At 50.8% G+C, this 14161-nt stretch overlaps 1 protein-coding gene across 2 annotated transcripts in view; it reads left to right on the top strand.

Annotated features, from left to right (window-relative positions):
- The window catches only part of Afap1l2 (actin filament associated protein 1 like 2), an 88571-nt gene that overhangs the window by 41860 nt on the left and 32550 nt on the right, over positions 1–14161 (top strand). For both annotated transcript variants that reach the window (XM_060391625.1, XM_021631033.2), the window contains exon 2: positions 11072–11200. In XM_060391625.1, the coding sequence (XP_060247608.1) occupies positions 11072–11200 (129 nt within the window). The remainder of the gene's footprint in view (positions 1–11071; positions 11201–14161) is intronic.

The following is a 14161-nucleotide window of genomic DNA, read 5'->3' as shown; positions in this document are numbered from 1 at the left end:
TACTTTTTCAAGCTTTTTCGTGGTAATTATAGTTGGAAGTGTAAATTACATTGATTCCAAGGATACGCACACAGAACACACACTCCTTTCTGGGGGTATTGTGTGTCACTGACTATGTAATTTCTTATTTTAAGGCCACTGGATGTTCAGTCTTCTTTGCACTTGTCCTAAGGTCCTCTCCCCATCCCAGGTCTTGGTGACATCACAGCCCCAGTTTCTCAAGGTGGCTTCCCTCCTCCCCGTTCTTTCCCCACACTGCTTTTATTAGATTAGTTTTTATTCCCTTTTACGTAGCCTCTTGTTTTGTTTTGTTGGGTGTGTGTGTGTGCTGAGACTTGAACCCAGAACCACCTGCTAGCTGCTAAGTGCGTGCTTACCATAGAGCTCCTCTCTGTGTCGTCTGAAAGCAAAGGTCCCCCACTGAACAGCTGCCCCAGATGAGTGGGATGGGGCCAGAAGGACCCGGTGATCCTGGGCTGGGCAACCCTGGCAGAACTGGGTAGTTTCAGATCTGGGTTTGATAATGCCCATCCCACAGGATAGAGTCAGGTTTCATCTGAAGACTACCTGGCCCAGAGTCCAAGGCCAGAAATATCTGTAGTAGGGAAACCTGATGTTGAAGGAAACCCAACCTGGCTGAAACAAATGCAATGCCTAGCTACATACAGTGCCTGAACAGAAAAGCTAGCTTGAGGACTAGCAGAATCTAAGTGCCAGGACCAGGCTGTTTGGACACGCCGGTGTCTGCTTCCCTTTAAGATAGGTTCTTCCCGAGATGGCCACAGTGGCCTGAGGCTGACTGTGAAAACAGAACTGTCCTCTTTCTAGTAGCTCCCAGACTGATACTCATTGGCTCTGGTCACATTTCCAACCCAAAGCCAATTGCTGGCTGCAGGAATGAGATGCCCTGACTGGTTAGATCCAAAGTCACATGACTGTCTGTGGCCTCAGTGGTTACGAATCTGCTTCTACCCAAACCACAAGTGCCAATAGTGGGCATGATAGTTGATTCTCTGTCAACACCCGGGGAATTCAACCATCATGGGGGTGCAACACTGGCTCTGAAGGAGGGTTTTAGAATGGTTTAATGGATGTGGGCAGTGCCCACCCGGGGCCAGGGGTGTGGACTGGAAGAAAGGGAGCTGAGCACCAACATCCACATCTCTCTGCTTCTTGACTGTGGAGGTCATGTGACCAGCTGCCTCACAGCCCTGCTGCCCTAGGGACTGTTCTCTGTAAGGTGAGCCACAGTCCACTGCTCTGTAAGTGGCTTTTGCTCTCACAGCCACAAAAGGAGTGACAACAGTGGGGGAGGGGCTTCCGGGAGGATGACTCCTGACTGCTGACTTAGGGACTGAACCCGGGGCCTTGTACACACCTACCTCCTTTCCTGCCCAACCTGGACATTTGTTTGTGGAGACAGGATCAAAGCCAGAGCCTCCTCATGCTAGGAAAGCACTGTGACAATGAGCTGCATGCTCGCCCTCCCAGCCTAGACATAGATTAGTGTGACTGCGTCCTGGAGAAGAGGGGACTGCCATGTGAACCTACTCATGGGTTATTCATTTCAGATCAGTGATGTCTGAAGCATTGTGCTTGCTCATTATTCGGGGAGTGTTGCTGGGGCCGAGACGGGGGATCAGGGCACACAGGGAGCATGAGGAGAAGACAGAAGGGCATCCCACAGCCACCGAAGTTCCAGCCTGCTGCTGATTCCCCTTACATGTCTCTCGTGCCAGTTTAGGATGTAAAGATTTATTCATATTTATTTTTTGTGTTTGAGTGTTTTCCCACACAAGTGTCTGTGTACCCTGTGCGTTCTTTGTGCTCATGGAAGCCAGAAGAGGGCACTACAGTTACAGACTCCAGTTGTGAACTGTCAGATGGGCACTGGGAACCAAACCCAGGTCCTCTGCAAAAGCAGCCAGAGCTCTTAACCACTGAGCCATCTTTCACCACGCCCAACCCCCAATTTTGGTTTTAGCCTGTTGAAACCTGCCCTGAGCTACAGCATGCTTTCAAATGTTCCCTTGGCTGTCCTCTGTCCTGCAAGTTTCTAGAGGGTGGTTTTCTGGAAGGCCATACCCCAGATTCTTCCTACTGTGTCCTTGCTGCCCTCTGCCTGCACAGTTTGGTAGTCCTGTAGTACCAAATGAGGACATGCCCAGTCACCCTCTGGAAGCTGTTCTGTTGAAATTAAAATGCACGTGTGTGTGCTGAAAGTAGAGTGGGAATGGGGTAGAGGCTGAGGTGGCCTGGAGGAGGACCAGGGCTCAGGTCCCAGCACCTGTGTGGGACAGCTTACAACTCTCTGTTCCAGGGCCCCCTAAACCTGTTTCCATGGGCATACCTTCACACAAACATACATACACACATAAAACTGATAAATACAATAAAGTAGTATAGAGAGTTTTCACACCATCTTCAGACGGAGCTGGAATTTCACCAAGTAGCTGACATGCACCCTTTAATGTAAGCTTTTGTAGGGCTCTTTTTCCACTCTTTACATCGGCCTGGTGGTAGGTACTCTCACTGAACACTCTCTTACAAACATGAAAACAGCAGGATTAAGTCTTCCAAGTCTAGGAGCTCAGCAGGAGAGGAGCTGGCCCCCACGGCACTCCAGAGAGGCACCCTGGGTTCCAGTGGGCACCAGGGTGCAGGCCAGACAAAGCAGAGGGCCCCTGAAGCCTGTTTCTCTAGCCTGGCTTTCTCAGCAGCTGAGAAAGGGTTAGCGCCCAGGGGTCTTTCGGTCACTGAATGGGAGCCGGGAAGTGACCAGTGCCTCTGCGCTGGCTGGCTCCAAGGGCTCTAAGGTTGGACTGCTGGGGCTGACCTTGATGGTTTGGTAGCAGAGGCCTATGCAGCATGAAATTCAGAGGCTTCGTGTCACTTTGGCCAGGCTCTGGGGACAACAGTGCAGCCATCTTTTTCTTGCCTTCCTTTGGTGTGTGTCCTATTCTCTCACTCGAGTGTCAGTGACCTGGGTCAAGCTGGAGTTCACAGATCTGATTGAAGATGTAGTGGCTCTTGAGCTGTCCCTCCTTTCCATGCATCCCTGAAGTGAGGCACAGGGGAAGACGGAAGGAAGGACAGATTGCTCATGTCTCTTCCCCCAAGAGAACCTCTCCGATCGTTTTCCAACTTTTCTTCAACATAGGTTTCCACCGACACCCAGCACCTGCTCAGAGCCTGAGGCGGGCTGTGCATGGTTTGTGTTTTACTGTGTCGGGGGACACCCAGCCAAATCTTTGTGCCTCCCACCCACATACCACCACCCCAGCTCTGAATGACGCTGCTTGTCTGGCAGAGTGCATCTCAGGAATGTCCTCGCGGGTAGGGAACAAAGGCCTGTAGTCCCAAAGCCTCTTTGTCTGGTCTGGACCCTGGAGGCCACAGCGACCTGGAGTGTCCTGAGCTTGCTCTCCCGTGCCCTTGAGTGGCTTGAGAGCTCGGGGAGGGAGTACAGAGCTCTGCCCATCCTGGTTTCCTCTGTGCCCTTTAGAAAACTCTCCCAGAGTGCCACGTTAGGAGCAGGTGCCTTGTGTCTTCCAAGCCGCCCGCTACCAGGGCAGGCCCTGCCTTTCCATTCCAGGTGGGGACTGGAACTATGGCCAGACACTGGAAAGTCCTTGCCTAGGCCACCAAAAACAGCCATCTAGCCCTTTTTATTAAGAGGAGTGTGTGTGTTTGTGTGTGTGTGTGTGTGTGTGTGTGTCTGTCTGTCTGTCTGTCTGTCTGTCTGTCTGTCTGTAGGCATGGTGTTCAGCAGGTATTTTCTGACTTTGCACTAAGGCCTGTTTGGGCATGGTGGTAACAGCCAGCCCTGAACATATGTGGTCCCTGCCCACACAGAGCTTTCAGGGCCACTATTCATGGGGCAAATAGAAAAAACAGTGAGTCACCAGATAGCCTGTGCCGGTTGGGCTGGGTGGAGAGGCTTGCTGCAGTGCGCTATAGGGGCAGGCCCAGAGTCCTTCCTGCCTCTCTGTGCTTGGTGTGGTGTCTTCAGTTGTCACCGAGTGAGTCTCTGCAGGGGTGGGGCTCCCCAGGGGGTCTATTCCATTGAGAGGTCAGTCAGCTGTGAACAGCTCCAGCTATGAGCCACAGCAAGCTTCTGTCCGATGTCCTCCCCCCATGCTCGCTCAGCTCAGCTGGGAATGGGTGAGCCATGAGGAAAGTGTCTTAAGCAATGAGACCCAAAGCAGGCAAGAAAAGACAGATCTTCCAAAACTGATGGCCAGATGGCCCTGGGAGAACGTAGCTCTTGCTGCTAGTGAACCTTCTCCCTCAGCCTCTTCTTGGGGCCCCAGGTAAAGAATCACTTCTCCTGGAGTATTTATACTGAGAAAACTATTTACATTACTGGCCCAGCCCCCTAGGGTGCAGGCCCACTGAGGGGCTGTCTGTGGAGTGCTCACCGGCAGGATTAACCATCCATCGACTTGCCCAGCAGAACAGAGAACTGAGTTGGGTGGTGTGTAAATACAGAAGTATCTTCCATGTCCTCCTGTCCAGAAGGAAAGAGAAAAATATTTCAAAGTGCACCTGAGTTCACATAACGGGTGCAGGTCTACAGAGCTCTGTGTGTAAATCAGAACTGAGTGTCCAAATCTTTTTATGAAGTAAAATGACTGGTCCCCACACGGATGGTTTCTCCTTTGGTGAACTCATTTTTCCATCAGCTGGCCCCTCAGTAACCTTAGACTCGCCTGGTAAACGTTTAATGTCTGGAAGCCCTGGGCCACCAGCAGAGCGACGGCGGCAGCGGCATTTCTTGGAATGGACCCGGTCTGAGGGTGACCCTAAAGTCCCTCGTGCACCGACCCTTTGTCTTTGGTGTGAATGAGTGGCAAAAACGCTAAGCACACTTCAGGCAGGGGAGTCACTGAAAGTCAGCAACTCACGGTGTGAAGGTAGAAACCGCCTGGCTCAGGGGGAGGGGGGTGGGCAGCGGAAGAGCATAGAGGGCAAAAACAGAGCACTGCACAGCAAGGAAGAGTATGGGCTTGTCAGCTTCTCCTGACTGAAGAGCCGCAGCTCTGGGAGGGATGCCCATGGAGCCAACCAGATAAGCCATGTCGGCCCCGACAGTCAGGGTGCCACGCAGCACAGTCTTCTGTAACGTAGATGCCTCTGGTGAAGCTGAAGGAGTTGAGCTCTGAAGGTCAGGAAGTTCCCAGGCTCTGGGCTGTGGAGAAAGGTCTGCAATAAAGAATAGCTCTTGAGTGATGGCTGTGTGCTGTGTCTTAATTGTGGCCTCTGCAGCTGGGTATGTTGCCAAACATGACACAGTAAAATGGGGTGTGGATAGCACGTGAGTCTTATCTCTATAAACTATCTTTGTTAAAAAAAAAAATAAAACGAAACACCCCTTCACCAGCAATGAATGGACGTACAGAATGTAATAAATTCACAAAATAAAAATATATTTTCCATTAAGAAGGAAAATGTGTTTGCACCTGCCACAACACAGAACCTTGAAACCACAATGCTGTATGAAAGAAGGCAGACAGGAGGCCACACATTATCTGATTCCATTTAAAAGCTCTCTCCAGAACAGGCCAGCGGCAGACATGGGAGCAGTTTAGTTAGTGTCAGGCTGTGGGAAGGAGGGAGTGGGAAGGACTGCAGAGTGGGGTATCCTGGGGGTGATAAAATTAAACCCCTGGATTGGATTGTAGCAATAGTTGTACAATATTGTATGTTTCACACCAGAGGACTGTAAACTGTGGAATGGTTAAGGTGGTAAATGGTGTGTGTGTGGACTTTGGTCCCTCTTAAGAGGGGTGAAAGGGTGTTTTCCCTGCAAACTTTAGGGTTCTTTGCTCACGGGGAACCTGTGAGTTGTTGCAGCCTCACTTGCACCACTGTGATCTGCTGCTTCCTGTGGAATCCTTCCCAGCATTCCCAGCTCCCCTTGGCCCCTAGCAATTGGGTTCTTGCGGATGCGGTGCCTGGTAGCTTGGTCTTGGGAATCTTCTGGGAGAAGGGGAGAGGATGCCCCCAAGGCATGTCTTTCTGGACTATATAAAGAATGAATGGGTGTGCTCAGCCTGGTGTTTGGTCGCGGCTCTTCAGCAGATGCAGCTGTGTAAATAAAAGTGTGCCTGAGACTGTAGGGGACCCATGAAATCAGCCTGCTTGGTGTGTTGGGGAGAGATTTTCGGTTGGGAACCTAGTGACTGCCCAGGGTGAGGAAAGCTGGGGGGGGGGGGGTCCAGAGGAGGAGGACCATCAATTGGGCAGTTGCACAGTCTAGCTCTGCGTGGGCCTTGGAAGTCCCAAACAAGAATCCCATTGATGATTTGTCACCCGGAGCAGACAACCCTGATCTTTAACAGAGCCAAGATGGAAAGCCCACACAAGGGCCTACAGTTTCCAGAATGAACTATGTTCTTATTTTCCCCTCCATCCAGCAAAGAACAAGGGAGAAGCCGAGATGAAAATGTGGGGGATGGTGGGGGCGAAGGGAAATGTGATGAGCAGGGTCCCTGAGCCTCAACGGAACAGCCACATTCCTCCGAGGGGTGGCCTGCCCTTCTGAGCCCTGAGGGTTGAAGAATGTCACAGGGGTTGGTACAAATTGGAACGTTGCCTCTGTTGATTGTTATTCCCAAGAGCCTGTGGCCAGAGCCTTGAAAGATGTCTGGGGAGGAGGGCTGGCTGCTTCCTGGGTCCTTGGCACCTTGCTAGGTGTGCAGAATCACCATAGAAAGAGGCCTCTGTATGCCCATCAGGGTGTTTCCAGAATGGTCTAACTGCTTGAGGAAGGCGCTCCCTAATTGTTGAGTGGCACCAGCCAGTGGACTGGGGTCCTAGACTGAATGAGAAGGAGAAGATGAGCTGAGCACCAGGATTCATCTGTCTCTGCTTCCAGCCGTGGGCACCATGAGCCCATCTGTCTCCCGTTCCTGCCACCTATGCTTTCCCTGATACGACTGCATCCTCAAAGCCAACCCTTCCCTCCTTAAGTTGTATTTGCAGGTATTTTCTCACAGTAACTTGAAAAGTATCTAATTCAGAACCCAAATCCACAAAGCCCAACTCTTGACCACAGGGGCCTCATGTCTACCCTGACATGACTTGGGACAATTGGACAGAAAAGAACCAGGGAAAATGGAGCTGGCAAGAGAGCTGAGGGCAGCTGGTTGTCTGTGGCTTCGTGGAAAGGGCGCTTGAGCAGACTGAATGACGTGGGTCTGGAAAGAAGGGAATGGTTCCTGCTGGCTCCCAGAGTCTCTCTCACATGAGCCTTTAGGCTTGTTTCCTAGAGCTCTTTCTTAATGTTTGCACTTCCCGTAAATGTTCTAGAAAAAGAAAGAAAGAAAAAAAGAAGAAAGAAAGAAAGAAAGAAAGAAAGAAAGAAAGAAAGAAAGAAAGAAAGAAAGGAAGAAAGAAAGAAAGAAAAGATAGATGCAGTGCTGTTCTCAGAGGAGAGCCACCGGGTGCCGCTGTGCTCTCCCCACCAGCAGTCTGCCGGGTCGGTGAACTCAGCCTCCAGCTCTGCTGTCCCTGAGGGCATGCCGTGTTCTGCACCTCTCAGGCTTCTGAGCTTCTTCCCTGTAGACCCCGCATCTAAGAGAATGATCTCCAAGCACCCTTGGCTCCAGCTGTCTCCTCCAGCACTCCCCCCCCCCCCCGCTTTCTGTGAACTCCTGCTTATTGACTGTGATGGACCAGGACACAGAAGCTGTGGCTCGGATCACCAGCGGCACAACAGAAATGACACCAGCTCACATTCTGCACACAGCAAGGCCTTTGAACAGAACATGCTTGGGTCTGAACCCTGCTATCACGGCCCACTGGGGTTGCAGTTGAGTTACAATCCAGCCTCAGTGTTGTGTTCCCAAGCTGCACCTGCAGAGTCTCTGTGAGACCGGAGAAGTGAGGGGTAAAGCTGACAGCACTACGGCCAGCCGTCCTGTTTTGGCCAACCCCTCATCATTCACATCTGTGCTCCGCCAGCTCTCTCGCTGCTCTCTGCCTGTTGGTCCCTTCCTGTTCTCTTCTCTCTTCTCCACCTGCTGGAAGGACATTCCTGCTTGGCTCTGCTCACTGTCTGTAGTTTGGTCTCAGGATTCATGTTCTTTGAAGCCAGTTCCCCACCAACCCTCATACCCTGTATGCCTGTGGTACACACTCACTCGCCCAATAATCTCTGTGTGCTTCTGTGACCAATTTGTAAGTTCTCCCTGCTAACTGCTGTACCTTGCCCTATCTTCTGCATTCCTGGGCCAGTGGAGACTGTCCTGTGTTACCTGGTTTCACCCTGCATGTTCAGTGGGTGACCCTGTGGGTGTTTAGCACCCATCTGAGTCACTCTTGTCTCCTCGGGGCCAGGCACACACTTTGTACCCTTTGGCTTAGTTTGCATTTGCTTGTGTGAAACATAAACAAAGACTGTTTTCCAGAAGTCGAGTAGCTTTTGGGAAAGGCTAAGGATGAGGAAGTGAAGTGGCGTTTCCAGGGTTACCCTTTTTCCTCTTGTGTGGTTCTGAGGTGGTGGCAAGAGGCCTGGCCTTGAACCTTGAGAGGTTCAGAAGTTCAGGAAAAATACAACCTAGACCCCAGTTTCCTCATGAAGCCCTTTCGCTCCTCTTGTCCACCAACTCAGAGCAAGGCTGGGAGTCCCATTGTTTTCATCCTAGGTCTGTGCTGGCTCCTCATCTGAACTCACAGTAGCCTCAGCAGATCGGAAGCTGGCTCTCTACCCCCACCCCCCAATTAAGGTCTGTCATTCCAGGATCTGTTTGTCTTTTCACTCTGGGAGCAGCATATAGCAACCCTGATTAAGTTCTTGTTAACTAGATAGCAGGCCAGGCTTGCTTGCTGCCTGCCAGTGTTGGGGGTTAGGAGGCTGGGTCAGAGGCATTCCTCTCTCACATTATGTCACAAGAGCTGTCATTTTGCTAGCCCACCTCAGGTTAGTTCCGCTCTAGCCATTTCCCAGGCTGTCCTACCTCTGCCCATCTGCATAGGTCCTGCGACACTGTCACCTTGGATGAGAATATTATGACTTCCAACTTCAGTTGGGCCAAGGTGGAGGCTCCAACAGAGAGGCCCCATTGGCACTGATGGGAGCCCCTCACCCATGAGGCTGCAGTACTGGTTCACCCTCTGGTGAGGCTTCCCATTCCTGGTGGTGATGGTATTCCTCTCTGTCCCATGTCTTGTCTTCTTGGGTCGAGTGTTGACAACCTGGAAGCTCCTGTCTTCTGGTGGTGTGCCCAGTGCGCGTGTGCGCTCTCTGTCTTTGTCTCTCTGTCTCTGTCTCTCTCTGGATATTTATAACTGGTTTGGTGTGCCTGTGGGTCTGATTGGCTATGCCAGGAAGATGGGACAGGAGCCCCTTTTGCTGTGAAGTCCCTTTTGCTGTGTAAAGTAGTCCAGTTGTCTCTTCAACTACAGTTTAGCCTTCCTAGAGGGCCAAAGCTTCTAGCACGGAGTTATCTTCCCAGGGAGCTTTGCTGTTCTAGAGGCTGGACAGCGTACCCCACGAGGGATGCTACAGAGAGCATCCTGAGGAATGCACGGGATTCAGGAAGAGGAGGCATACACTTTAATGCGTGAATCTCCAGGATGGTGGGCATGGGTGCATGGCAACAAATGTGTGGGTGGCATCAAAGATACTCGTGATGCAGCTTGCATTCTAGTGTGCCACATGTCCACACTAAGACACCTGTGATGCAGCTTGCGTTCTAGAGCACCATGCGTCCACACTAAGGTCAGCTATGGAGTCTAGCATTGCAGTGATGGAAGGATTTTTTTCTTTTTTCCTTTTTTTAATTGAAAATATTTTTTTCATACAATCTATTCTGATCATGGTTTCCCCTCATCTCCTCCTGGGCCTTCCCACCTCCCCACATATCCAAATCCATGCTGTCTTTCTCTCTCTCTAGAAAACAAACAGACAAAAATAAGACCAAAATTAAAAACCAAAACAAGTAAAAGTCACAAGAAGCACCCATACAGTTAGAAACATACACATGAACAAACCCCTTGAAAATACAAAGATGGAAACTGTAACATACAAGCAAGAGGCTGGAAAGATAAACTCACACCCAAGCAAAGCAATATGAGGGACCTCCCCCCATTTACCAAAACACCATTGAGTTCATTTGAGTTGGCTATCCTGCTGAGTGTGGGACATGCCTCTAAGTGTGGCTAAGTACCTGCTGAGACTCCATCGCAGAAAATGGATTTCTCTTTTGTAAGCGGCTGGAAAGAGCATCTGGGTTAGAGATGGGAGCTTGTGTCCACTTCCCCATCTCAGCACCAGGACTCTGTCTGGCACTGACCTGTCCAGGCCCCCTCAGTGCTGCCCCAGTATCTGTGAGTTCATATGTACAGCAGGCTTGTGTCTGGAAGATGCTGTTTTCCTCATCCACCTGGCTCTTACAATCTCTCTGCCTCTTCCTCAGTGTTCTCCCGAGCCCTGAGGGGGGAGAGGTTTGAGGAAGGCATCCCCTATGGCTCTCAGCCTCTGCACACTGTTCCGTTGTGGGGTTTTATATGACTTACCATCTTCTACAGGTATAAGCTCCCCTCACCGTGACTGAGGGAGGCCTCGCTCTAAGGGTAAAGCACAGTGTCACTAGGGCTCATTTATTACCGTGTTTCCTTTAGAGAACAATAGTATTTCGTTTTATAAAAGAGCCTTTTAGAAAAGTTTCTATCTAAATGACTCAAGAATGTGAAGTTGCAAGACCAGTGTCCCTTGGAGAGAAAGATGAGAATGATAAGAGCTGCTCAGGCCATAGCTCAGCAGCCAGCAAAGGCCTGTGGAGAATGTTTTCTTCTTGGTAACCGTGCAGGCAGACATTGGTAATGATACCCTCAGAATACTGAGCCAGCCAGGCTACTCTCACTGCTATAGCAAGTCGCAGGACTGTGACTCCCTTCGAGGTTGTCTGTCTTAAATTTCCACCAAGACTCTGCAGCTAAGACTGCCCTTGCCAAGCCGGTGTTCTTCCCAGTCCTCCTGGGACCGCAGGTCCTCGGTGGGTTGTTGCTGGGTGTGCGGAGAAGCAGTCACTGACCTCTCTCACTCTCCTGTGTTTGCATCCAGCCCTGGAGCAGCTGCTGACTGAGCTGGATGACTTCCTCAAGGTCCTAGACCAGGAGAACCTGAGCAGCACTGCCACAGTGAAGAAGGGCGGGCTGGCCGAGCTCTTGAGGATCTACACTAAGAGCAGTGGTAAGTGTGGACCAGGCCTCGGCTGCCCGCGATGGCTTTCCTCAGGCTGTCAGCACAGCTCCACAGGGTTTTCATAGCACACGTCCATCTTCTCACACTTCTGGAAGCCAGCTACCTGAGAGCAAGAAACCAGCAGGGCCGGCTCTTTCTGAGGATTTTTCTCAGGGTGTTTCCTCACAGCCACCTCTGCGTGTGAGACGTCCTAATCGTCTTGTGAGGATTTTATCCATGTTGGCCTAGAGACCACCCCGGTGACATCAGTTTTAGGTTCCATGTCTGAATAAAAATGTTGAAACCCAGTTAATCTATGAAGTGGGGTTGGGGCACAGGCTGGCTCCTGACAGTGGTAGCCTGGACAGGCTGGGAACCTTCTAAATACTCCACATATCAGCTGGCGGGTGGGATTTTAAGTAGAGTGTGTTGAGAGCCCTCTCCCTGTCAGTTAGAAAAGAAGATACAGGAGGTTGTTGAGAATGCCTAGGAACACCTGGGGCTCCCTGTATACAGCCCAAGGTGACTGTACTTGTCGGAACTCATTTCTTCAAGATAACTCTACGGAATTGGTACTGTTCCCACACACCGTGGAGTTTAAATACTAATGTTATGTAGTCTGAGGGGAGAAGAAAATATACATTTGAGATTGTAAATTACAGAAGTGTGAGTTCATAATTTTTCTACTTTTTTGGTGAATTGCACACTTATGGCCTACGCACTTTATTGTGTGTGAATTCTACCACAAAGTTTTTTGCTAATTGTATATGTAACCCTATCTAAAAACTAAACAAGATACCCCCATCATCCAGAAAATTCTGTCTCATGTGCTGGGAGGATGGCTCAGTCAGTGAACATTTCTGAACACAGCACACACGTACGAAGGCCCGAGTTTGCTCCCAGCACCCACAAAGCCGACACTGTGGCAGATACCTGTGTTCCCATGAGAAGTGGAGATGGGCAGCACTCCAGTGGGTGCTGGCCAGAAAACTAGGCGGAGAAGCACTTGAGAAAGCTAGCCAGTGCCAACCTCTGCCCAGCTGAGCCCACTCCCACAAACACGGGGACATTTCAACAAAAGGAAGAGAGCAACTGCAGACTAAGATTTCTAGTGGACCTGTGGCCACACAGGCGTGTGCACATACACAGGTGTTTTTTTTTTTTTTTTTTTTCAATTCTTGCTGTTTTCTCTAAGCTCCTTCCCATCTCCACTCCACTAGACCTTGCTCTGGTTTCTCTCACCTAAGTGGTACCTGTCCTGGCCTGGTGCCTGAGTGACTGGGACTGTGTGTACTGTGACTTCACAAGCAGACTTACTGTGGAGATGCCTGTGACTTGTTCCTTTCAGCACTGGCGGATTCTACCCTAATTTACTTGTTGCTGTCTGTCTGGAATGTTCGTGTGTTTCATCTGCAAAGCCGAATGGCCTCTGTGAATACTCCTGTATAATTCTTTCACACAGAGGACTTCATTTCTACAAATTCAGAATTGCTTTTAGAGTTAAAGCCTTGTGAAATCCTGAGAGCTAAATGTGGTTGGTTTTTATGTCGGGTGTGTGGGGATAGTAAGGGCCGTCAGAGGCATCAGGTCCACCTGCCTCTTGGCAGGAGCCGTCACCATCCTGCTAGGGAAGGGAAAGGTTCAGCTGCTCCAAATGTTGCAGTCAGGATTGCTCCCTGAATCTAACCTGTGGAATCACTCTTCCCTTTGCGCTCAAGAGAAAGTGTGTTCTCCTGCAGGGCACAGATGTGGTAGGTTGAAGTGTGTTTCTAGATTCCTGCAGCCCTTCTCTCCTGGATGACATCCTGGAAAGCTACTCTCCCTCACCAAGGGCTTGCCTCCCCCTCTCCAGGTCACTGCACTGTTCCCAGGCTCCTCCTGCCAGACTGCATATCAAAGCTCTGGTGGGAAGCAGAGGGGAATCCACAATACAAAGAGGGAAGGCGGGAGGGGAGTGAGTCACCTCACAGAGGGCGCATTGATAGAACCCTGCAGACGGCAGGATCCCAACCCTGTAGAGATGTGACACTAACATCATTAGAGAGACCTCCCCTGTGCATCTGTCTGACCTGCGGCTCTTGATGCCAGGGTACCGGCAATACCTTCTACTTCCTGTCTCTTTGGGCTTTCAATGCCGCACAGTTCCCTGTAGAGTGGGCTCTGCAGCAGGTCAGTGGCGTGGAGATGTGGGGTCAGGTATCCCCAGGGTGAATGTCTCCATAGAGTCCCCAAGCCCACTGATGAATGTGTTCAGCCAGATTGAGGCTTGTGACCACTACTTGATACTCTCAGGCGTGACACCCATCTATCTGTGGCCACTATCCGTATCTGAGCACTTTCCCTCCGGGCCTCCTCACACTGCCTAGACTACAAAAAGTTCACACAGATGGTACCAACTGAGTCCCAGGCCAATGTGTGATGCGTACAGTGACCCAGATTGTGTCATTCATCCTTGTCTCATATTTGTGCGGGAGTTGGTGGTAGAGCATTTACCAGTGAGGGAAGCAGGGCTGGCAGGTCACTGGCCTAGAGGCAAGTGTAAGTAGTGGAGCTAGAGCAGGCAGACTAATGACTGCACTCCCTCCGCGCTCCCGCGCTGTCATACTGGATTAAATGTGCCATCCAGGACTGAATCCTACGACGCTCCCGTTCTAGCATCTGCCTTTCTCTTGGCCTCCCTGCCTCACTGCAGACTCAGCTCACTCTCCAGCCTTGAAGGGGAGACGGGCTGCTCACTGGACGGTAGATTGTGGTCCTCACATGTGAGGAGGGGTGTGAGAAGCGTGTGCCGCACTTGTGCACACCCACATGAGCGCTTTCATGATTTTCAAGTAGAATCATGTCTCTGGGTCTTCTGAGCTTTTCTTTGTTAGTCTATAGCCCCTCTGTTTTGGCTGATGGCACAGGCTGAACACTCTTCTGTCAGGGACTCGGCAGGCTGTCACGCCATACCTTTGCCAGTGAGAAACG

This window comes from Meriones unguiculatus, chromosome 1 (assembly GCF_030254825.1).
Source record: "Meriones unguiculatus strain TT.TT164.6M chromosome 1, Bangor_MerUng_6.1, whole genome shotgun sequence".
In the NCBI taxonomy this organism is placed as follows: domain Eukaryota; kingdom Metazoa; phylum Chordata; class Mammalia; order Rodentia; family Muridae; genus Meriones; species Meriones unguiculatus.
The sequence above is the reverse complement of the archived record's forward strand: the minus strand, read 5'-3'. Positions and strand labels throughout refer to the sequence as shown.